This window comes from Camelus ferus, chromosome 12 (assembly GCF_009834535.1).
Source record: "Camelus ferus isolate YT-003-E chromosome 12, BCGSAC_Cfer_1.0, whole genome shotgun sequence".
Taxonomy (NCBI): Eukaryota; Metazoa; Chordata; class Mammalia; order Artiodactyla; family Camelidae; genus Camelus; species Camelus ferus.
This window is the reverse complement of record NC_045707.1, coordinates 10,260,990-10,285,636: the sequence shown is the minus strand read 5'-3', so window position 1 is coordinate 10,285,636 and position 24,647 is coordinate 10,260,990. Positions and strand designations below refer to the sequence as shown.

General features: G+C 56.3%; 1 protein-coding gene across 9 annotated transcripts in view; it reads right to left on the bottom strand.

The window, feature by feature from the left end:
• Window positions 1–24,647, bottom strand: part of TBC1D22A (TBC1 domain family member 22A) — a 242,286-nt gene that overhangs the window by 93,786 nt on the left and 123,853 nt on the right. For all 9 annotated transcript variants that reach the window (XR_004324394.1, XM_032492502.1, XM_032492503.1 and 6 more), the window contains one exon: window positions 7,732–7,841. Coding sequence is in view for 8 of the 9 variants with exons in the window: in XM_032492502.1 (XP_032348393.1) it covers window positions 7,732–7,841 (110 nt within the window). In the remaining variant the exon portion in view is untranslated. The remainder of the gene's footprint in view (window positions 1–7,731; window positions 7,842–24,647) is intronic.

Here is a 24,647-nt window from a genome sequence, read left to right as displayed (position 1 = left end):
AAAAAATATTACCATATTTTTCCTCCCTCTCTCTACACACGTACACAAACACACACACACACACACAGGCACGCACACGCACACTTGAACACTCACACATGCACATACACGCACACACACACGTGCACAGGACTATCCTGCATAAATAAAGGCAGGGAAGGCAACGTTGGTGAGGACATGGGGCGGCCGGACCTCACGCACACTGCTGAGGGGTTTGTGAAATCATGGACCCAATCTGGGGAAAAGATCAGGATGTGCTTCATGAAAACTAAATACCCCCATGCCATGACCCAGCAGGTCCAACCCCGGGAGCTGCACGGGGAACTGGGACCCGCGTCAGCGTGAGGACGTGTGCGCGGACGTTCGCGGTAACCTGAGTCACACAGGAGCCGGGGCCTGGCTTCCGCCAGTGGCGGACGTCTACCCGACCTGGGACAGACCCACACGACGGAGCACTGTGTGGTAATTAAAAGGAATGACCTGCTCATTCAGGCAACAATGCGGGGTTTCACTATTTTCAATGCTTACTGTAAACTGAATTTTTTTTAATTTTCATTTTTAAATTGTCACGCAATAACTCATTCTTAATGAATCTTCTGCTGTGGTCCAGGAACCCACACATTCTGGTCTATTTAATAAACCTTTCTAACATGGTGCCAAGAATCCTCCATCTTATTGACTAAAACTGACACCACACACATCTCCAGAGATGCTTCCACACTGAGCATGACTCTCCTGGGTTCGAGGCAGGAGAGAATCACACGGACCCGGCGCTCCATCCATCCACGCTCCGCCCGCGAGCCGGGCACGAGGCCCACTCTCCATCCTCCACTGCCCTTCCAGGTGGAGGCTCCTGATGTGAACGGCAGAAGCCAGGCTGGGCCAGGTGAGCATCCTCTCTGTCCCGACCTGAGCAACAGACCCCTCTGTTGTCTCTCCTTGGATCCCAGGGGGGAGGTAACAGGGCCCCAGGCTCCGGCCGAATAAGCCCCTTCCGAGGCTCCTGGGCCGCCCCTGAGCGTCAGCTGTTCCGAGGGCTCCCTGCGGGCTCGGGCGTCCTGTGGCACGTGTCCCTTTCCTCTCACTGGCACCATCGCCGCTGGCTCAGTCACAGCAGCCGTATTTGAGGGACGGCCCCTCCTCAGCCACCTCCAGCCCCTCCGGCCCCTCCGGACCCTCTGGTCCCCAGGCACAGGTCTGGTCGTTCCCGGCCTTTCTCTGCCAGAGTCACTACACCACCACAGTCCTGGCTTTTTCTCTGATGAATTCCAAGACAATATAGTCACTTTCCCCAACATTCCCATCACTTCCACGCCACCAGCCAGTTCTTAGAATTGAGTAATTCTTCCCCAAGGAAAGGAAATGTAAATGACTAATTATAAAAGGCAATGGTTCCCTTCTGCTGGAAGAGGCTGTCCTGCTAAGTAATGAATCTAAGAGTAATGGTGTGGCTTCAGGGCAGGCAGGGAGGGGCCGTAATTCAGGCGAGAGTCCCCGACAACCCGGGCGTCATGCTGTCAGCGAAGCGAGGAGACTGGAGACTGGCGAAACCCCAGGAATGACCCCCGAGAAGCCTAGGAAGGGCCCACCAGCCTGGCCTGGCGCTCGGCACCGGACGCAGCCCTGCCCCGGCGTCGCAGGGGAGAACAAGCCTGACCCCACGCTGGACCTGCCCCTTTGGCTCTGCCCTGGGCTCTGGGTCCCTGGGCCCAGTCGGGCTGGTTCTGCTCCTCCTGTAAGAGAATGCTGCCTGGAGCCTGAGACCCACGGGAGGGCCGGTTCCCAGGGCTCTGACCTTTAAGGGTGTAGCGCTTTCCATTCATATAAAAATCAAAAGGTGCAGAACAGAGAATAACGTGTGTCTTGCGGGAGGTTTACAAGAACATCCTGACCTGACCCACGTGGACGGCTGCAAGAACAAAGGATTCCGACACCAAGATGTCTGCAACAGCCAGCCACACTTCCTCCCCTTTCTAGTATAAAAGGAGCCTGAATTCTGACTTGGGGAAGATGGATCTCCAGGGCATTAGTCCCCCATCTTCTCAGTCCGCCGACTTTCTGAATAAACTTGTTATTCCTGGCCCCAACACCTCAGCTCCCGATTTGCTGGCCTGTCGTGCAGCGAGCAGAACGAGTCTGTAACACAGGGAGGGCAGGCAGAGCCACCACTAGGGCCCTCCCGCCGGAAGCACATGGGAACACTCCTCTTCCCGGGCCCCACCGCCCACGTCCTGTCCTAAGAGGTCCTTTGTAAAGACACAGTCCACTCGCTGGGACTGGCTCAGGTGGCCTTCTGTGACTGAACCAAAAATCATCCCCAGAGGAAGCATTAGAAAGACAATCTGAGAAACCACTGGAAGAAATGATGGCCCAGCGAATTATTCTTAAAAATCAAATCTCACAGCATAGCAAGAACTGGCCTCGTCATGAGACCGAAGTGTGGTTTCTACTCTGCCAGCTAGACAGGAAAGGCCACACCGGGTCCCCCCCTCACCCCTCACACGGACCCTGGACGTACTGTCAACTCGGGACGCCCGGGAAGCGAGGAGCAGAAACGGCAGAAAGACCAACTGTTCCAGGATCCCGAGTCCTGCTGCGGCTCCCCAGGCCGGGGCCGGCAGGCGTCCACGCAAGGGGGGCTCTCTCTGCCTTGTGCTGCTTCTGCCGTGAGCTCCTCTGGAGGCCTTTCCGTGAGGGCGTCCCTCCTGCCGGGCAGTGGCTCCCAGGGAGCTCGGCCCCCCGCTGGGCTCCCTGGGACACTTCCAAGCGGCCTGTGCAGTCAAAACTGCGTTCACAAGGGCGCTGAGACATCATCTCCCTTTGTCGCCGGGTCGGCCTTTGCTGTGATGCTGCATAACTGGAGAGACTAAACCGCCGGCAGGTGGCATGGACCAAGGCAGCGCCACCACTGTACCCAGTGCCGCACACTCACGGTTCAAAAAAAAAGCTGTTTCACTTAAGGATGTCCCGGGTGACAAAGGAAAAGTTCCTAGTCTTATGATTAGTATTGCATTAAATCTCCACTGTTGATAAACATCTTTTCTATGTCATATGGGAAAATGAGAAAAACACACACAGGTCCGGAGACCTGCACCCAAAATGGCTGATTTCTTCCAGAAAAGCAGTTGGTGCAATTTTTTGAGCTGAGAGTGGAACCGGATACACTTCAAGAAACATGATTTGTACCTGAAAGAATGACTAACAAGCAAACTGGTTATTCAAACTTGAACAAAGTTCACCTGTCACTTCAACAAGTGTTACATGCTGCCAACAATCACATTTGAGATTTTAAGCCAAAATTCTGAATTTTGGAGAACTTTAATCTGCCAGTCTGGGCTTGACAGCTCCTTATGAGATGGTGGTAATACTAACAAGTGTGATTTTTTTGGACACTGTATGATGGAGCGTGTCAGTGCTTAGTTCTGCACACCTCAGTCATCCAATATTTTCCAAATGACCCATGTCTGATGTTACAGAACCACGTGTTTGTAAAAGATCCATTCAAAGTGCAAGACAGGCCAATGGATTTTACTGTGACCGAGCACAAAATGCTCACCGATACGGCTTTAGATTCACACTGTAACTAACCTTCAAGAAACTCCTATTAGGCTGTGGCCCGGTACTAAAGCATCTGAAAGGGCTGCGAAAACACTCCTCCTTTTCCGACTGCTCGCCCGCGTGAGGCTGGGTCTGCTTCACGTACTCCAGCCAGACACACCGCATTACAGCAGACTGAATGTAGAAGCACTTATGAGAATTCCTCTGTCTCCCCTCAGGGGAGACATTAAGGGTTTTGCAAAAAAGTAAAATCATGCCTTTCTTCCTACTAAACATTTTTGTTTTGGAAAATACCATTTATCATAAAAATGTGTTACTTGTAATAGTGTGCAATGGGTTTATCATCATTTTACAGCAAATAACTAAACGCTCTCTAAGTTATCTGAGTTCTAAGTGGTAAACACTGGTAGAACTAGCCCACCTAAGAGCTCTTTGATCCCAGACGCGTCTCAGGAGCGCACAGCAGTCCTGGGACGCGGAGCTGAGGGGCTCACCACAGCACTGCCGCGTGCCGTTACCTAAGGGCGGCACCTGCATTTCCCCAGGCCCGGCTCTCATCCTCCTCTACTCCTGGCCGCCACTGCGCCTGGCGGCCCCCCTGCAGGCTCCCCGCGTCAGCCCACGGCTCACCCGCTCATTTCCGGGCTCCCCTTGCCTGTCTGCCCCGCGGGCGGGGCCCGGGCCCCTCCCCCAGCACCCTGCCCGCCGTCAGCAGGCCTCTCCCCACGCCTGCCACCGGCTGCGAGCTCCTCGGGGACACTGGGGCGTGAATCCCATGCGCGCAGCCCCGTGGCTGCAGGTGCCGGGCGCTCCCCACACTCTGGCCAAAAGCGGAGCAGGGTCTCACGCTGAGGCCCCCAGAGAGCCAGAAACACGGCTGCTCCCACCCAGGCCACCCGAGGGCAAAGACGTGAGCAGACGTGGCTTCTGCCCTCCAGGACGTCTCCCGCAGAGCGGAACCCACTTCCACTTCTTTTCGCTGGAGAAGGTGGTCCAGCAGGGTAGGAAACCACAGGCTTCGGGGCTGGGTGTGGGCCCGACCCAGGCCGCCTGATCGTGGGGGAGGGGCTCGCCGCTCTGCGTGCCCGGGCTGCGACAACGGCTCCGCTGCGAGGCCAAGTCGCCGGCAAGGAGCACCGGCGGGCAGGAGGTGCGGCGTGAGCGGCACCGGGGGTCACTTCCCCCCCTCCCCTCGCCACCACCCCACCAGTCACGAGAGGCCTGTCATCCCCCAAGAGGATGGCCACTGTGCGGTCCCCTCAGCCCCGACTGTGGCTCCTGGAGCCCCTTTGGCACAGGTGTGGACCGTTACCCCCATGAGATAAACCTGAACTTCATAAAATGAGGCGAGTGACTGGTGAGGGCCAGGCGGAGGGTCTGCACTAAACCAAACCAAAAAAATAAATATTTGCAAATGATGTGACCGAGGGACAAATTTCCAAAATATACAAACAACTCATAGAGCTTAAAAAAAAACAACAACTAGCAATCCACTCAAAAAATGGGCAGAAGACCTAAACAGACATTTCTCCAGTGAAGACATTCAGATGGCCACCAGGCACATGAAAAGATGCTCAGTATCACTAATTATCAGAGAAATGCAAGTCACGACTACAGCGAGGTAGCACCTCCCTCTGGTCAGAACGGCCGTCATCAGAAAGTCCACAAGTGATCAGTGCTGGAGAGGGTGTGGAGGGAGGGGGTCCTCCTGCACCGCTGGTGGGAATGCAAACTGGCGCAGCCCCTGCGGAGGACAGCATGGAGGCTCCTTACAAAACTAAAACTAGACTTACCATATGATCCAGCCATCCCACTCCTGGGCATGTATCAGGAAAAAATATTTATTCAATGGTTTTCAAACAGGACATGCTGTGATGAAAAGGCTGCTTAAATTAAGGAAGACACAGTCTAGAAGTTCTAAGAAGCATGGACAGAGGGGGTGAGACCAGGAGCGGGGACTTGAGCTAAGACGTGGAAGCAGCCAACAATGGGGGACAGAAGCACCTGGGTCCTGGGGTGCTGACGTCCCGGCCCCTTTCCCTCCTGACCTTACAGCAGCTCACACCCTCACACTCACCAGGCCTGAAGGGCAGTGGTGCTACCACACACCAGAAAGTCCCCCAGAGGAGCTCGCACGGGCTCACTGGGGACAACGGCCTCATCCAAGGAATCGCAGAAGAGCTCCCGAAATTCTCCAGATGCAGCTAACGGGTGCCCCCAAACACTAGTCCCGTGGGGATCGTGTGGGATCCACCGTGACTGTGGGACAGACAGGTGGCCACTGCCGGCTGCTGTGCGTCGCGAACACACCCATGCCAGAGAAGCATTATGCCTCGCACGCAGCACCCCGTCAAGTAACCATTTCATCAGGCAACAAATCTCAGCTGAAAAATGAAAAGCCAGCATCGATCTCATTGTACAGCTGATTTTATTTACAAATAGGAGCTGGATAATCTTGTATTTAAGTGGCAGAAGTTCTGTCACTCATGATCAGAGAAGTGACATTTGAAATTGATAAAGTTTCACGTTAGGATTCAATCCCTTTCCTAAGGAGGAAAAAAGTCTTACGTTTTGGGAGAAAGATTAAAAAAGTATGAAAACATTAGCAATGTAAGGAAATGATGAATTGATGCTGGGGCCAAAAGATGTCTCCAGCAGGCACATTTTTCTCTACAGGACACAAAGTCAGTCACAGGAGACCTGGACTGGCCTGCGGACACACGTCTCCACTGTTCAGTTCCAGGAAGGGCTTCCACCTTCCCTCTGTCAGTTCCTGAGCTGTCAAAGGGAACGTGAAGCCACACAGTTTTCAACAGAATCGTGCTAGCTGATTCATTCAAGCTAAACCCCAGGGCCTCAGCCTTCACACCGCATCTCGATACAGCCCCACTTGGACCAGTTCGAACCGAGCAGCCTGGCTGAGACCTCTCCACTTAGCGTCAGGAGCGCCTGCCGTGACAGCAGCTCAGAAAAGCCAAGCCTGTGGGAAACGCACGTGCCAGGGCACCCCCAGCTCACGTCCAGTCTCCAAGTGAGACAAAGGGGCCCTGGCAGAACCCAAGACCCCCGCCCCGCCTGGCCTCACCATGCCCCTGTGGCAGCCGTCTCTGCAACGGACAGCCTTTAAGTGAGAAACCAGAACGAACTTCGGACCAAAACCCTGCCCTGGGCTTTCCTGTCCTCTGTCGGCAAATTCACGGTCCTCCTGCCAGGTCCCACTCCACCCCACGTGTGTGTACTCGGGAGTGGCTTTGTGCCTCCGGTGAGGCACCACGGCATCTACCGTCCACCCCTGGGGGGCCCCCGGGACCCCTCCCCTCACTTTCCTCTCCTTCCCCAGGGCCAGAGCAGCACTGGGCGCGGAGCAGGTGTCCAGGAACGCTGTGTGGGCGTCAGATGAGCATAAACAGGCCTGCAGGCCATGGGGGCATCTGTCTACCTCGGCTGCTTCCTGCTCCCGACCAGGCTCCAGCCCTCCTCCTGCTCCTGACCCACCAACGACATCCTTGGCGGGCATGTGTAGAGGCACCCCCGATTCATGGGGAATGGATGATTCCTTAAAACCACCCCTGGCACTGGGAGACTGGCTTTTCTGCAGAAACCCCAGCCGTTGGCCCCAGCTGACACCAGGTCCAGCAGGGCTCCCCCAGCCCCCACTCCCTGTGTCCTGGCCCGGCCGCAGGCCCATAAGCACTGAGAATCTCTGACCCGAGGCTGGCAGGGGCAGTGGGGCCAGCCACTCGCAGGCCCCAGCGTCACCAATGAGGAGCCCAGGCCCTAAGTCAGATGCCCTTTAAGGGGCAGGTTCCTCTGAATACAGTTCATGGGGACAGTGAAACGGCTGATCGAGGACAGCCCACGTGTCGGGGCAGGACCACCTGGTGTCACAGGCAGCAGAGCCAGGGAAGTGGGAACCAGTGGGGACCCGACTCTGCAGGGAAGGGCCCCTCCCTCCCAGCCCTGCACTGCGGCTTCCCGACGAGGATGCCCTCAGCAGGACACCGCGACCGGCCCCAGAACAGGGGCACCTGTCCCCCGCCAGACGGACAGACACACAGACACACACACGGTGTTTCTCACAGCCAGTCAAGCCTGAGGAGTACAGACTACTCCAGATGGAGACAGGGGCTCCTGTGGCACGGGAGTGGATGCGGGCCAGGCCGCAGGGCTCACCTGGATGCCGTCCAGCAGCTTGCTCATGCACCAGTACGTGTCAGCCTCCACGTTGCGCAGCACGTCCGCGGGCACGTGGGACACGTCGGCAGCGGCCACGTCCTCGCCGTCTGGGCGCCGCGGGCGGGAGAGACAGAGCGCAGTTAGTGCTCAGGGTGGATAAACCAGCCTGCAGCTGCTGGCCAGACCCCTCCGCCCAGCTCCCCTGCTCCAGCTAGAGGCCTCACAGCCTTCCACCTCATCACTTACTGGCTCTCAATCTTAATACCTAATTACTTGCAGATAATTGATATTCTGAATCCTCTCCAATAAATTAGCATAATTAATATACTATAAATCGCTGCTTCTTGGGCACTTCACAAACTAGTAAGAGAGAACCTATAATATATTTCTTATTCCTAACGAAAATCTGAATTTTTTTCTAAGATTATTTAAATTCTGCTTCTAATATGTTCACATATTTGTAATCAGTAATAATTCTGCTGAAAACCTCCTTCCAAGATTAGTCCAAAATATTTTCACACTGGAAAATACTTCTATGCTACAAGCAAACACCAAGAAAGCAAAACCCAGATGTATTTGAGAAAACAGGCAACGGTGCTCTAAATCATTTCCTCCTTCAAGTATAAAAAGTCTAACAAGAAAACATAACTTAAAAGTTTTAAAATGCAAAACAGATGCCTAATTGAAATGGCTTATCAGACATTTGAACAAACTAATTTTAGATCATAACAAAAATTGCTACCATCCAGCATTAACACTCATAAATGTTTTAAAAAACTGCATCCCATTTTTAAAATTCTATTTACTTTTGTTTTATTTTGCAAATGTGCATGCCATCTTTGGAAGGAAGATGTTCTTTAAGAAAAGAAAGATGTCAGCCTAGAATATATTCCAGGAAGTTTTAAGTGGGTAAAATGACAACATAATATAATATAATCTGCTGACATTTACTGAGTGGTTATTATATGCCAGACACCCTTCCTCGTGGTTTAAATGCATTAACTCTATAAACACCACCATTGTGCCCCACGGAAAATGGGATGTGGAGAAACGAGGAGCCCGGCCTGGTGGCGGCCTGGGAAGCGGCGGGGCCGGGGTGTGGACCCGCACCTGTCCAACACCGGTGCAGGTACCGGCTCCCACAAGCATGCCACCTCTCCATGCAGGCATACCTCATGTGAGCACTGCAGTCGCTTCCCCGGTGGCACCGAACACGTCTCACTCACACTGGGTGTGTGGCTGCGAAAGCCGCCACCAACACCCTCCCACCGCCCTGTTCCCTGCGCACAGCAGAAATCGGAAAGCAAAGCAGGGAGGGCGTTTCCAGGCCAGCTTCCCGGAGTGGCTGACCGCCTGGGGCCTCCGTGCAGGGCTCGCGAGCCCCGACCGGCCCCAGCCCTGGACACCAGGCCCCCGTCCTTGGTCGAGATGAAGCTCACGGACAGGGCTGCAAGCGGCCCCCTCTCGGGGGCCACCTCCCCGCTGGGAAAACAGCTTCGGCAGAATCGACTCTGCACCCCACCAAGCCAGAGCAGACCTGGTCCTCTCTCCCCGCCTCGGGGAGCTGAGCCAACGGCATTCACAGGGCTCCTTCGGAGAAGTTTCCTGTCGACAGAATCTCTTTCAAGGGCCTTCAAAGCACAGAGATACCTCCTCAGCCACAATCAAAGGCAGACAGGGACCAAAGCCGCCACCCCCAGGCCTCGGGCTCCCCTCCTCGTTCGCAGACGCAGCTGGTCTGCCCCTGCCCAGACCCGCAGGCGGAGGCCTTGGCGATTTTTCTTAGTCTGTTTAGCTTATTACTTTATCCCGGGAAGTGTCGGCGGCCCATTCCAGGTGTCATTTCTCACAACGGGCCATTTGTTACTCTTCGACGTAATGAAGTAATGACATTTAACTCAGAGCGCCCCTATGCCAATTTGTCTTTGAAAACCCGAGCGCGTCGGAATGACCCTTATTGTCAGAGTGAGATAAATACCACCCTGCCAGAGAAAGCGCCCACCTCCACAGGGAAGCTCAGAGAGCCGCACAGAACATGCTGGAAGCCCCCGGCTGTGACGGCAGCGCGAGAGCCGAGGGACGGGCCCAAGGGCAGCACACACCGTGGCTGGCGGGGCTGGCCCCTGGCAGGGGCACAGGAGAGGTGCGTGGGGGTCCCGGGGGCACAGTGGGACAAAACCACAGATAAAAGCAGCAGGTGGCGCACAGGCGCCACCTGCTAGAGGCCAGCCTGCTGTCCACCCGCTTGGGCCCGGAAACGCACGCCGTGGGGCTGGGACGAGCTCCTGGGTCAAGGCCACTGGCTTCAGTGGTGTCTCTGCTGCTCCAACCCGGCCAGGCACTCAGGCCTTGACCTGCAAGGACAGGAGGGCAGAGGACCACTCGCTCAGCTGTCTGTGCAGCCACAAGTCCGCAAGGCAGGGCCTGGTGCGCAGGAACAACCACCCCTCGGCAGTCAGACACGACCCACGTCCCCTCCGCCAGATGGCACGACAGCTGGGAGCTGGGTCTCCCAGGGGCGGAATTTGCACGACCTCCGCTGCCTCCATGAGACCCCCGCCCGCCCCCGGCAGTGGTGCCGCCTGGCCAGCACGGACAGACGGGAACCACCCCTCCTGGCGATTGGGGGTGCTCACAGCTAGGTCCTCCCTCGCAGTAAGGCACCCGGGGGTGCAGCCTGCTAATTAGGGAGGAGAAACAGCTCAGGTTCACACAGCGCCTGGAACTTCAGGGGATTCCGACACTGCTGGTGAGTCTACGGTCGTCACCCCCCCCCCCCCACCGCACAGGCCCTGCGACAGGCCTCTCCACATAATCAGGAGCTCCGCCGGTGATCAGGACCCGCCCTCCTTCAGAAGCGCGCGGGCACCGCTCCACGTCCAGTCTGCATCGCTAGACTTGGGAGTTTTACGTTTGAAGCCCCAACACTTTGGTGATGGAGATCTCAGCAATTAAGTAAATGGATTTGGGTTCCAATGCAGGGAGAAGTCCTGTTTTTGCAAGAGAAACGTCACAACCCAAGACTATGAATTCACAAAACGCCTTGGCCCAGCAAAACAACCCACGTTCTGGTCAGACTGGTTGAGCAGCAGGAACGCTTAATTTCAACATAAACAATGTGCAGCTCAAGGTCACAGACTAAACCCCATCAGGGCTCCCAACTCTGTGGCATGGTTGACAATCAGCAGCCCACAGACACGGGCCCATGGGGGCTGGATGGGACGTCAGGGGACAGTGGTCACAGACCAAGGACAGGACAAGACGAGGCGCCCCCTCCTGGCCAGGCAAGATGGCACCCTTCAGCCACATCCAACCATCAACCTCCTGGCCCCGAGAGGGACCCCATGTGACAAACAGCACGGCTCTGTTCCCAGCCCACCACCACCCCAAGCACACCCCCCAGCCAGGGCTCTCCAGCCTCACAAAGATGCAGCCCCGCGTGGATGGCACGGGACCGGAAACAGGGCCGGGCAGTGACTGACTCTCCCTCTGACCAACGGGTACCCGGTTCCAAGTAGAAAGGATCTCTGACGACACCTGGGAAATGACAGCAGCGGAGTGGATGTGGGGCTATAAAAAGTGCAGGGGCTTTTCTGCGTCGTTAGGGATTCTCGTTTTCACTGTGTCACTTCTGCAAAAGAAAACATTTTCATTTCGTAACATTCTTAGGGTTACGTTTATCTATTTATTTATTTATTTAATGAGTGGCGGTGCTGGGACTACATCCAGGACCTCGTGCGTGCTAAGCACGTGCTCTACTGCTCAGCTACACCCTCCCCGCCCACAGCTTTCTTTTGGCTTGGCTGGATCTTTGATTCTTTTTCATAATGCTGTGAGTAGGAGTTTTTGTTCACGGAAATACTATTGGTTGAAACGCTGACTGATTCTATTACCACGTATCGAGCACCTGCGTGTGCGGGCAACCGTGGGGCGGGGGCGAAGGTGAAAGTGAACAAGAAACCACCGTCCAGGCTGGGGGAAGAGGGCCCGATGCCTCCGTTCACCTCCTGGCTCACGGGTCCCTCTGCCCCCCGTTTATCGATCTTGCTAATTTATCGCATTTGTTGACCTGATTTATTTCTAGGGAGATGCAGTTTGGACGGCCCTGTCTGTGAACAGAGAACCAGCCACGTGGAGAGTGAGCAGTGACAAGGGACGGACAGGCCCAGAAAAGCACAGAGTCCCTGGTCCCCAGAGAGGCGTTGGCAGGGAAGAGGCGGCGTTGGGACTGAGCCAGAGAAGATGCAGAACAGAGCACACAGTACGGAGAATGAGGCGGCGGGAGGGAAGGCGCACGGGAGTCAGAGCCAGGGAGCCGGGCGGACATCTGCACAACTGAGGCTGGGACGAGAGTCTGTGAGGATCGCGGTTGTGGGGCCCCAGGTGCCAGGCTCCACAGCCAGACTCCCCAGCAGGCAGGGAGACCCCGTGCATTAGAGGCTGCACGCGAGCGAGTTGCGGGGAGAGGGGATCTGACGGAGGCCCACGCAGTGGACAGGGAGGGAAGGCCAAGGCGGTGGAGCCTGCAAGCCCCAACCATCACAGAGGCACAGACGAGAGTGTGGGCCCCACCACTAATGCCCCCTGTTCATAAAAACATCACCAGAGAACAGATCAATTCCGCACCACTAATGCCACGCCCTGGGCCACCCGCTGCATTTCTCCCATGACACGTGTCACCAGCCGCATCACTGCCTGCTGCCTCACCTGTGTGCTCTGTCCCCCCGCTGCAGTAAGAGCTCGAGAGCAGGGCTGCAGCCCCCTGGCTCTCCGTGTCCCCGGCACCCAGTAAGCCGTGCCAGGTGGATGAAGGGACAGCTGCCGCGGAGCTTGCGGTCTAGGAGGGAGGAGTCGTGACACGCACAGCTAGACCCAGAGCACAGTGCAAACCACACAACGCCGTCCACGAAGAGGAGAAGAGATTTCACCCCAAGTTCTCTGCTGAAGAGAAGCATCCAAATTACTGCTGAATTTAAGATAACAGACGAAGTCTAACCTGCTTCCAGTAACGACAACGCAAACAGCACGTAAATCACTGAGAGTTCATTCGAACTGAAGGCCGCACTCTTCCCAGTGGGCCCAGATCAGCCGTGTAACCGCCTCCTCTCCATGGAAGCTCGGGGTCTCTAAGGAGGTCACCCCCTTCTGACCTTGAGGCCCCCCAAAGGCTGCAGCTGTGGCTGGGCTCGCCTTCGAGACTCACAGGCCAGTTTCTCGGGACAACAGGTCTGCAGGGCCAGCTGTCCTGACAGAGCGGGCTCTCGGCTGGTCCCCCCACCCCCGCAGTCCGAGAGGCCCACACAGCCTGGGGAGCCCACGATTTGTCCGGGATGCCGCGGCACCGGGCACCCTCGTCAGGCTCACAGGACGGAAGCTTTCCTTCCCGTCCGTCCCCTGCCTGTAAGGGCTTAGCCCCTTGTTACGACTTAACAAGGAAAGGGCTGGAAGCCGTGTTGGTCAGGACCTGTCCGATGCCTCATTTCCAGTCAGAAGCAGCTTCCTATGGAGACAATCATCTTTCAGAAGGCGGACAGCAGTCATTTATACAGAGAATAAGCTTCTTGAGTCATAATAATCTGAAAACGCAAACCGATCATAAATCAATCCACTAAATTGATTTACTCCCTTTATCTAATTAAGTCAAAAATAATTCCTCAAAGGATAAACAGGTCTTTAAATCCATCAGCAAACACTCCCTCACTCAGATCATTACTAATGCAGCCAAATGGAAAGAAAGATCGACCAGCGCAGGACCGGGCTTGTTCCCGAAAGCCTCAGGGAGCCAGGTCCGGGGGGTGGGGGGGATGCTGAGCACCGCGCGCGGGGCTCTGCTGAGGCCGGAAGCCGCCCCGGAAGGTGCCCCGGAAGGCGTGTGCAGAGACACTCCCCGTGGTGAGGATGGGGACAAGGGGGCAGGACCAGCCCGGGGGAGCCCGCCGCCGCGCGTGTGCAGCTCAGAAACAGACCCTTCCAGGATAGCCGGGATGACAGGAAAACCGGGCCCACGCGCCGCACACGAACTTGGCGTGGCTGTAAGCGGAAACCCAGAAAGCAAAGCAGCGGGAGAGCAGCTGGGACGGCACGGGCCAAGGACTGACAGCAAACAACCTACCGAGAGTCACGGCCCAGGAAGAAGAGCACGTGAGAAGCCCAGTGAAAGGGAGGGAGACGCGTGGGAAGGCTGTGCGTTTCAAAACTCAGTTAAAAACATACAGAAATGATCAACAGCACTAGTATTTAATAACATGAAATAAACATAATGAACTCGCCTACAAGCCTGTTCAAGCTTCAAAATTTAAAATATCCACTACTGACACAGCTAAAGAGAAACAGACTTCCTGGACCAAAAGGAACACACAGACCACAGGAGTTTCACTCAAGGAAGGGTAAATGGGTTCTGAACAACAATCTGACAACAGAGGTCAGAGGCCATGAAAATCCAGAGCTCAGCGGTGCCGGATGGGGGCCAGGTGCTGAGACGGGGCCTGGGCCCTGGGCCCTGCCCTTCCATGGCTCATGGTCTGGCTGGGGACCTGGGCTCCAAGGTGCAAGTCCCAAGTCCCCACGAGAACAGGCGGGCCACCCCGAGCCCCCGGGGAGGAGGTGCCATCAGGATGAATACGGTGCTGCTCTACTTCACTCCCAATAACTGCCACTAAGACAGCGAAAGCCCAGAAGGACGCTCACAGGGGCCAGAGCACAGGCACAACTCTGCTGAGATGAAGCAGGCCTTTAAAGCACAGGTTCACCTGATGGACCACCCAGCTGCCACTGACCACGCCACAAGTGACTGGCCGGGGCCACCTGCAAATAAGCAAGGTGCTTTCATTGACAATTCTTGGTCCTCAATAAATCATCACACATCACCGCCAAACTTCTGCTCATGGTTTCATGGTCCTGACACACCAAGTGTGGTGCAGATTACAGCCAGAGAGGGCAGCGGTGCCCAACATCTGCGCTCCGTGCACAGGCTGCAGTGGGGCCCACGGCCATCGCCTCTGCAGCAACTCACTGCGTCTGCGGCCACTCACCCGGCACGGCCTCGCCAGGGAGCAGGCTTTCTGTGCCTCTGGCGACGCCCCTGGCAACCCATCAGTCCAGAACTGATACCCCGGTTCTCCCCGCTGGTACATCCAGCCAACGGGCCGTGAACAGGAAGGAGAACACTGCTTACACTGCAACTATCCCGAGCGGGTGGAATCTCATCACAGAAAGGGGAGGCTACTTTATCACAACAAAACCCAGCCAGACGTGCCAGGGTTACAGCACAAGGTCAGAGCACAATGGGCCTTCTCCTTGCAACGTTCTTGGATGCAGACTTCTGTTCAAAATAATATAATCAATTGTGTGGCTCTCCAATTCGTCAGTAAGAATTTCACTCCCCCAAAAAGAACACTTGGACCTCCTGTACAATAGGGGCCCTCCCCTTGCTACCAGTCAGGCGGCCTCCCGGCTCTTGGCCATAGCAAACTGCGACAGGTCCCCCCAGCAAGGCAGGGCCACTGGGGCTGCTGGGCGCCAGTAAGTTCCTCAAAAGGCCCGACTGCAGAGAAGTCCAACAAATACATTTCTCTTTCTTATGTGTGACAAACATTTATTTCACACACAGCACTGCCCTGAGAAGCGTTCAGACACGGAGGGCGTGTCCAGGCAGCCCAGCCTTCCATGCAGCGAGCACAGAACCACAGCTGCCACTGACACCACGAGGGGTGGTGGCCCCGTACACACACCAGCGGGCAGCCGTGTCCCCATACTTCAGCCCTGATGTTCTGGCATCACAAGTGGACTCTCAGAGCCCCACAGAAGAGGGCACAGCTGCTGCTGGACTCAAGACAGAGCACAGGGAAGCTGGCTCCCGAGAGCCGCCAGGGGAAGACCCCTCCCGCCATCTGGATGCCCGGCTCCACGCCCGCCTCTCTGCTCACTCAAAGGCTGAAGAGCGAGCCTGCAGGAACAGCCTCACTGCGTCTCCCCAGACCGCACACCCCGCTCAGCCCAAAGACCCGCCCGGGGCAGGGCCTGGGCCTGGGGAGTGGCCGGGCCTCACCTCCGGGGTCCCCTGAACCACTAACACGACCATCGCCCGCACACCCTTGAACCAAAGAGGAAAAGCCAGTGCAGACACAGGTCCTCAAAGGGGCCCCAAACAGCTGGTCCCTTGGGTTTATCCTGAGAGGTTTCCACTCCTCAGTGAGCATACGGTGCCCTGGGAGCTGGGGAAGGCCATGGGGCCCAGTGTGGGCACTAAAGGGGCACTGTGCACCGAGTGGGGTCCCCGGGGCACATCTGAGGCCCCAGAGGGGTATGATGATCAAGTACGATTATTTTAATCCACGGTCACAGGAGAAAACCTGAAAACCCAAAAATTTAAATAAAGGTGGACACTGGCCACACGTCCATCATTTAAAACACAACCAGGAGGTCACCTGAGTATAATTTTTCTCCCCTTTCCCCACACACGTTTCCGCTCGGCTCTCTTCTGGCTCCGGCTGCGCTGTGAATGTCACTTTGCACCTGCTGACGGGTGACGCTGGTAGGATGATTTTCCACTTTCCCACACGCTGCGGGAGGTCGTTCACGGCTGCCTGAACCACACCCCCGCTGCGGGCGCACACACCACCTCCAACACTTCACAGTCAGGAACGCCCCTGAGTGTCCTTTGTGCATAAGGGGTTTGATCCACACTGAGAATCACCTGCTTAAAGTAAACATCTCCAAGAAAACTGGCAGGTCAAGAGTGAGAGCATTTTCGGGCTCCTGATGAATATTAGTGAAATATTTTAACGGAGTGAGTAGTTTGAAGTTCAGACCACAGACACGCGCCCGAGAATGTCGACCCCACCATCTCTCGCCCGCAGTTCTTTCTCCCACCTCTGCTCATGGTACAGACAGCTCAGTAAAATGAGTTATTAATTTGCATTTTTTAATGTCCTGGTGAAGTTTCAACTTCTTTCCGTAAGTGTCTTTGTGACCGCTCCTTAGATCCATTCTCGATGCACTTAGTTTCCAGGGCGGGGAGTGAAGAGGGAGGGAGGCCGGGAGGCGGCGGGGCTCTCTCCCTGCGGGTGGGTGTCAGGCACCTGCGCCTCCCACTAGGCACCCTCCTCCAGGGCAGACCCCGCATGGCAGTCGCCTCGCCCAGGCCTCCCGCCAGGCTGGGGACCATGTGCCCGACCAGCACGGCTCCCAGCTCCACAGGAACCCAGGTCCTGTGAGAAAAGACACGGGAAACGAAGCAACCCAAACTGCAACAATCCAGACAAGTCTGTCAACATCCACACACACTCTCCATGGAACTGTCTGAACAGTAGCCCGTGCAGGCCCCCGCGGGTCCCTCTGGACCCCCCCGGAGACGCGGCGTGTCTGCGCTCCCCTCCAGCACGCGGCACGCACAGGCCATCGGCCAGTCCATGTGCGGCTGTGGGAGGCCTCAGCGCTGACAGAGCCCCGCCCCAGCGTCTGGTGGGGGGGAGGGTAGAATGGTCACAGGTGGGGGAGGGTAGAAGTCTCCTACGTCTATCGAGCCAACTGCCCGAGTTTGTGCTCTGTCGCGTCTGTGCTGGGATTACAAAATGCAAAACCAGGGATGCAGGCCTGGACCGCCACAGGCCACGCAGACATCGGGAGCCGCAAAACACTGTCTACTCCCCAGGCAGTCTGTCTGTCTGTCCCATGACTAGAAACCCTGAGGATGGGCCTAAAAATGTCCGTCCGGAGCCACTTGAAAAGCTAAGTGCACCACGAACAGAAAATCACACAGAAACGCATTAGGATCTGAAGGTGCTGGTCTCCTTGTGCGCTGGTCGGGGTAGAGCCCAAGGGTGAGCCTACAGCAATTACTCAACTTGAACTTGGGAGCAAAACTTTAAAAACACTTTCTGACCTTTACCCACCACATTTTCTGAAACCCTTAACTAGTTTTTAAAAAGTTAGACTATTTTAATGTATTGGTACAATGAATGTTTACTCAAAGGCAGTTAAGAGATTCAATTCAATCCTGCAGCTGCCCAGAATAAAAGATGAACAAACACCGGCTACCACACACTATTTCCGGGGAAATGAGGGAGTAAAGCCTTTGTCAAAGCAAAGCCTCAAAGGCCTGATCTTCATGAATCACCCCGTATCACCTTCTGCGAGCTCCACAGACCCCCCTCCGTGCGAGGGGTTCTGGGCGAGGGATCCTGGTTGTTTTTGAGGAAACCTAGGCCCAGCTGCGTGTACGTGGCACTAACCGGGGGGCCTGCCTGGACCTGCTCGCTGCAGGGCAGCTTGAGAGCCCTTAAGCTGCCAAGAAAAAACAGGTTTCTAAGTAGGGGTCCAAGTCCGCCTCTCACACATAGGACCTGTCACGGCGCCTGCTGACACATCTCCGCCGAGGGGCGGGCGGGGGACGCTTCCCTGTGAAGGCAGGAGAGCAGGAATGTGGTAAAGTGGGGGGACAGCAGAATCCCGGCCTCTCTCTGCTCGGTCACCAGTGGCCAGTCGCCACCGTGGGACCCTCCTTCCCCGAGGGCTCGCGGGAAGTCCAGGCTTCAGTCTCTGTTGCCAGCCCGCGCGGCAAGGAACCGGGGCTCTGGGAGAGCAGCCGGTCTATGTCTGGGGCAGAAAAATCTTACAGGAGCCTGTTGACCAACTGGAGGCTTCAGAGGTCCCTGGGGGGCACTGCTGGAAAGGTGAAGTAGGAAAGTCAGCGCAAAGGATCAAGGGGCAAACTCTGACCACAGGCCATTTGAACGAGTGGAGCCTGAAAAGCCCAGTCCAGGTGGCTGCTCAGAGGGACACAGGACACACAACACGCCAGGGCCAGCACCGTGCCAGGCTGCTCCCGGAACAGGCGGGTGGGGCACGCGGAGTCCCGATCCGCTCCGACCCCAGGAGCACTATCAGGGCCAAAGGAGCTCAACGGGAGGGGAAGGGAGGCGCTCAGCACGGGGGTGAAGAGGTGGGCCTCTCCCTTCCAGGGTCCCCCACCCACGGTGTGACAACAGGGGGCAGCCTGGGTCCCCGGCTGGCCTCGCAGACAGGGGCCGGTGGGCAACAGAGGATCGATCCTGAAGGAGCATCGGCGAACACTTCACACTGCCCACAAGCCACAGCTCTCCGAGAGCAAGAGCGCCACCTAAGTGGGGCAGGGGGTCCTCCTCACATGCCCGTGCAGAGACCCTTGCCTACAGACAGCCCTTGTCCCAGCCCAGTGTAACAGAGACAGAGGACTCAGTGTGCCTGGGTGAAGGGGATTAAGATGCCGGCTCCAGTGGGACCACGGAAACAGGAAAGTGTTGGGGTGACGCAGCTGGCCCGGGCCCTGGGGGCAGGACAGCCAGATGAACCAAAAGGACTGGATCCAGTTTTAACTACCCTACAAGGCTGGCATGTGGGCACACAAAAGGAGCCGCAACGCCCTTGGGCTAGGCACTTAGGACCCGCTGGTCAGAGCCACCACCACCTCCCAGGCTCCTGTTCCAGGCTGTCACCTCCTCCAGGAGCCCAGTATCCCTGGGCCGCCCAGCACGCCCCACCCCCTGCCACCTGAGAATACCGTCCCCAGCCTGGGATGCAGGACCAGCTCCCTCCCAGTGCCCTTTGGGGAAGTCTGCCACAATCAGGCTAACGGGGGAGGGCCCGTGTCTCCTGCCTCCAGTCCATCCTCCACAAGGGCCCCTGCTGCTGGCAGGGATGCCCCCAGCACCGCACAGGCCGGGCGCTTCCCTCTCCTCCAGGGAGACATGCTGGTCTCTGGGCAGTAACAAGGGACGAGCGGGGCCCAGCAGTGCCCCTCTTCCTCTCCCAGGGTGTGTGGGACGGGCTCCCGCCGGGAGCAGACTGCCCGTCCCCATCCCAGGACCCTGACGGGGCTCACACTCCAGCCTGGCAGCATCCGTATACAAGGGGCTACTCTGGCCTCCATCTGTTAGGCCTTTGTTTACCTACATGGTCGGGGCCCAGGTGAAGAGGAGGGCGTTTTCACTGGGTCCCCCGGACCCTGGCACTGGGTGCCCAGACTGGGCACCAGAGCTGGGTGAAGGCACAGGCCACAGCGTGACTCCATGTGCAAAGCCTCCTGGTTCCCCGTGGACTCCGCGGCCAGGCCTCCACGGCCTCCACTGACTGCCTGGCTTGGCCTCAAGGAGCCTCCGCAGTCGCATGCTGCCTGCTGCCTGCCCTCCCCAGCCTCCCTCTCTCACAACCCGCCCAGCTCACAGGCGGCCTTCAGGACAACTTAATCCAGGCTGGATCCCGCTCCAGGCCTCACCAGCAGCAGAGGGGACATAAATCCAGACCCCAGAGGACGGCAGTGGTTTTCCCATGGAAGCCCTCATCTGCGGGGGGTGGGGGGGGTGGGGGGGGAACGACTCCCTCTGCCAGAGCCCGCAGCCCCTCCCTCACAGCCCTCGGACCCCCCTCAGGGCTGGACGAGGCACTAAATCTGCCCAGTGCAAGTCCATCGACCGTGGGGTGACCGGCTGAGCCCTGAGAAAGGGGCCTCCTGTCTGGGTCTTCCAGCTCACTACACACAGGGAGGCCGTCTTTCCAGTAATGCTTTTATCACAGGGCGTGGTTCCTGAAAATAATCTGGACGGTTCAGAACGCACATCAAAGCCCAGTGTCCATAAACGCACCGCGCAGGCCCAGCTGGCCTCGGGCACAGTCACTGGATTACAGCTTCCTCCATAGCATTCACACACACACACACACACACACACACACACTCCAATAAACCGGCACTGAGACTAAAGACGAAGCTCTGTGTCCTACTTTTATACACGCCCTGGTCATTTCCACAGACTGAAAAAGGAATTCTCGTGGCATCACATTCAAGGCTGTGTGGAAATCACCTACCACAACCGGGTTACACGTTCTCGGTGGTCACACATGTGGGTCCGGCTGAGCTTCCGCAGGAAGTAAGGCTGCAAAGAGGCCCCGCAGCCCAGCCTGTGTGCCGCCTCCGCCCCCTGAGATGGGGGGTGCCTCCCAGACTTTGAATAAGCACCGAGCGCTTTCCAGCAAGATTCCAGGGTGTCAATCTCCCCTCACCTGAAGAGCACTGAGCGTTATCCTTTTCCATCTTCGCTAATTTGATGGACAAAAATAGAACCGCGTTGTTGGTTCAATTTGCATTTTCATTACCTGCGACACTGAACTTCTTTTTGTTTTAGTTCATTATTCCTTCCCGTTTCCTTCTTTGTAGCATCCCTGCTTATTTCCAGAAAGGATTTTTTTAAACTATCGTCGGTTTGCTTTTCACAAACAGAAGAAATGGTTCGCAAGGATAAACTCTATGGGAAACCGCCCCCAGGCAGCAAGGAGGGGCCACAGGTGGCTGTGAGAATGTCAAGGCCACGTCCAACCGCACGGGATGCCAATGGCACCACCGATCAGAGCCAACCAACGTTTCTAGTCCACGTGAAGCCACCTTCTCACGTAAGCACGAAAGATAACTGAACTCACGATGGCCTTCTGGGGTGGCTGGAAAATAATTTATTTTGTTTCACCTTCCTTATTCAATTCAACACTAGAGTACTTTTAATCAAATATATCAATACGTACTAATTAACCCCGCTTGGGGTGAGTCAAAATTAACCAACCACTGCAATAATAAATCAAAAAATCATAATTGGTATTTTAATTTTTTATAAGTAACATACCATGTAACACCAGACTGAATATCATATCACCACCACGTAATTACACCGCAACACACTCCGAGGCCCATCCTTCACACTGTTATTAGACTCTTAAAATATGCTTCCAAAATGACAAAAAATAGCTGTCAAGAACTGCATCTTATTATTCAACTATTAAACTTTCTTAATCATCAATCAGTTTAATTGCTCCTGACATGGGTTATAAATAACATTCTGTGGTTCCACAAAACACGACAAGGATAACCCCTTCATTTCCGGAGCTGATCAGAAACTCCTTCCTGGACATCCCGAGAGGATCTGCGTGTCCGTCCCTGGGAGTCTGTCATTTCCATTTCAACTGCATGTAACATTCTGAAGCATTTTGCTAATTTATGCAAAAAATGTTAAGAAACTGCCGCATTAAATTGCCCGGTATTATTTTCAATTAGATCCCTAATGGGTAGATGGCCCATTTCACTCTGGTCCACACCAGCAGCTGAGTGGAGACACTGATGCTCAGCCACGTGCAGCTAATGTGAATTCCGTCTCCTCCTCAACTCACCAGCCCCGTGCCCCAGCCTCCTGCTCCCCGCCAGAGCCCGGGCTGCAGTAGGTGCAGGGACCAGAGGAGCCACTCACCTCCAAGGGACTCACACTGAGAGTGATAAGGAAAAGCGGGACTCAGACTGTGGAGGCCACACGTCAGGCTGCATGCGACTCAGCACGGTGTCCCTCTGCGCCAGCCCTGCTCTCACAGGGTGGTTGCCATGGGGGGGGGGGCCGCTCAGCCATCCCAGGGGCCTCGTGAACCTGGTGGGCCTGCCCCCCACCAGACACTCACACAGGCCTTTCTTCTCCCCTGGAGTAGCCCCACCAGCACCGTAATCAATTAGGTGTGTAGATTTCTGGGTCTACGGTGGTTTTTCCTGACGAAGCGTAGGCTTGAAAGACCCGGGGAGGGACGCCCGACACGAAGTCACCTAAGAGGTGCCCAAGACATACCAGCTGAAGGCAGGATGGCCAGCCAGCCTCCCAGGGCCTGACTGGAGAGAGACAGGCCGCATGCTGGCCTCCAAGGAGGGGGAAAGCCCATCCCGCTCCACAGGGAGGCCTGGGAAGGCTGCATGGAGGAGGGGGCCCACTGACTTGAGACCTGGATGATAAATAAGCATAGCTTCAAAAATGCACACATCCAACTGCCTCACTCTCCTAAATGACACTGCTCTGCCACAGCCCCCTGGCACCCCGCGTCAGCCTGAGCCCGCTGGCCGGGCCCGCGAGGCTCTCCACAGAGGCCCCCTCTGGGTTCTGCCCCTTCAGTCACCAGCACGAGCCCCTCGTGGTCGCTGCAAGGTTCCAGGACCTCACACCACTGGCCTTGCAGCGTGCCCTCCCCTCCTCCCCGAGGTCCTCCTGGGCGGGCGGCCCCAGCAAACACAGCACGTCTCTCAGGGAGGGACCACCCTGTGGCCCGCTCCCAGGCAGTGCAGCCGCGGGGCTCCAGGAACCCAGGGCGCGGGGCTCAGCCCAGAGCAGGCTCCTGGAAGCACTGGTGGGACGCACGGCAGCCCGACCCGCAGACGGGGGTGCCGAGTGCCTTCCCGGGGCTTTGTGGTTTATGATGTGCTTTCTGTTCGTCGCCATCTTTGGGGTTTTGTTGCTGCTATTTTTAACACAGTTAGGCCTAAGAAATGTGGTTTCAATCCAAGGAAGTAGACTGACAGAGGCCCAGAGGTTGGCCCAGTCACGGGGCAGGTTCTCAGAACCGCGGGCAGAACAGCAGGCCTGGCTCCGTGGGTCTGGATCTGGATGAGGGAGTCGCAGGCGGCCACTTCATGCACTGGGAGATGCCGTCCCTGGGGCCGCCCAGGAGAGGTGAGCCGGCAGTGGGGGCCAATCAGAGGGCGGGGCCCGTGCTGTGAGCCACGATTCTTAGCCTTGAACAGGGAACCCAGTGTGGTTTCTAACCTGGGCAAAACCTCAACTCACTGATTTAACTGATGTGCACTGAGCACAACTCAGCCAAGAAAAGCTTCCACGTTCCGACTGAACGCCGGGTGGCACGCAGCTCACAAGTCGCGCATCACGTCCCTCGTCCTAGCCCAGAGCCGAGCACAGGTGTGACCCTCGCCTGTTGGAGAGGTGAGACAGCAGACCCAGCAGGGCCACAGGACACGTGCAAGTCACACAGCCGAGCGGGAAGGCGGCCCAGGCCCGAGCACCGCCTGCCACGGAGACGACATTTTAACCAGACTGGGACAGTGGAACTGGTTAACTTCCAGGGAATTCTACCAAATTCTAAGAAGGGGAACAAAAGTCATAATTTTAGCAGACTTCCCATAGAAACTACGCAGGACAAAAGACGATGCAGTGATGTCACTAAAGTACCGAGAGAAAAACCTGCCAACCCAGGATCCCACACTCCGCGAACAACACCCTTCGCGAAGTGAAGTAAACACTTCTCCAGACAAAGAAAAGCTGCGGCACGAGAAACGCCAAACACAGCTCTTCTGGCAGAAAGAATATAACACAAGGTGGAAACAGGTCCACCCAGAGAAGACCACAGATAATGGCAGGCAAATGACGAAACGATGGCGAACGATGAACGCAGCTTCCCTTCCTTAGAATTTCTTTAAGAGGTGCCTGGCAAGGGTGCACCAGTCACACAGATCTGGGCTTCTGCTGCCACGCTCCCATCAAAGGGCTCCCCGGAGAAACAGCCACACACACGCACTGGTGGTGGTGGGGGGGGTGTCTGAGGGACCCAGGCGCCAACAGAAACAGTGCCCAGTGGCCAGAGCGCAAACACTTTGAGCAAGAACAGACAACACAGCGCTGTTGGGCCATCACCCGAAATGTAAAATAAATACCTGTGCATCCGTACTGATTGAAGTGACTGAATAAATTAACAAATGGGGAAAACACACACGTCTCTCAGGCAGAATTCCAACTAACTTACACAGATGCCACCCCTTACGTCTGGGCACGTCGTGGCTTCCTTCCAAAGAGGACAGGGTGGAAAGGAGAGGGAAACAGAGGAACTCCGCCGTGGAGAAAAGCGACAGATACACCTCAGCCGGGAGATCCACGTGGACATGAGCCCCGCCGCCAGAGCACCCCGGCGTGACGTGACCAGAGGGCCTCAGTCATCCGTCCCACCCCTCCCACCCCTGTAACCCCAGTCTCACTACAAGAGAAAATCAGGCAAACCCAGATTTAGGGGCATTCTACAAAACAACCCGCAAGTACTCAACTATCAAGCTCATTAAAACAAGGGAAATCTGAGAA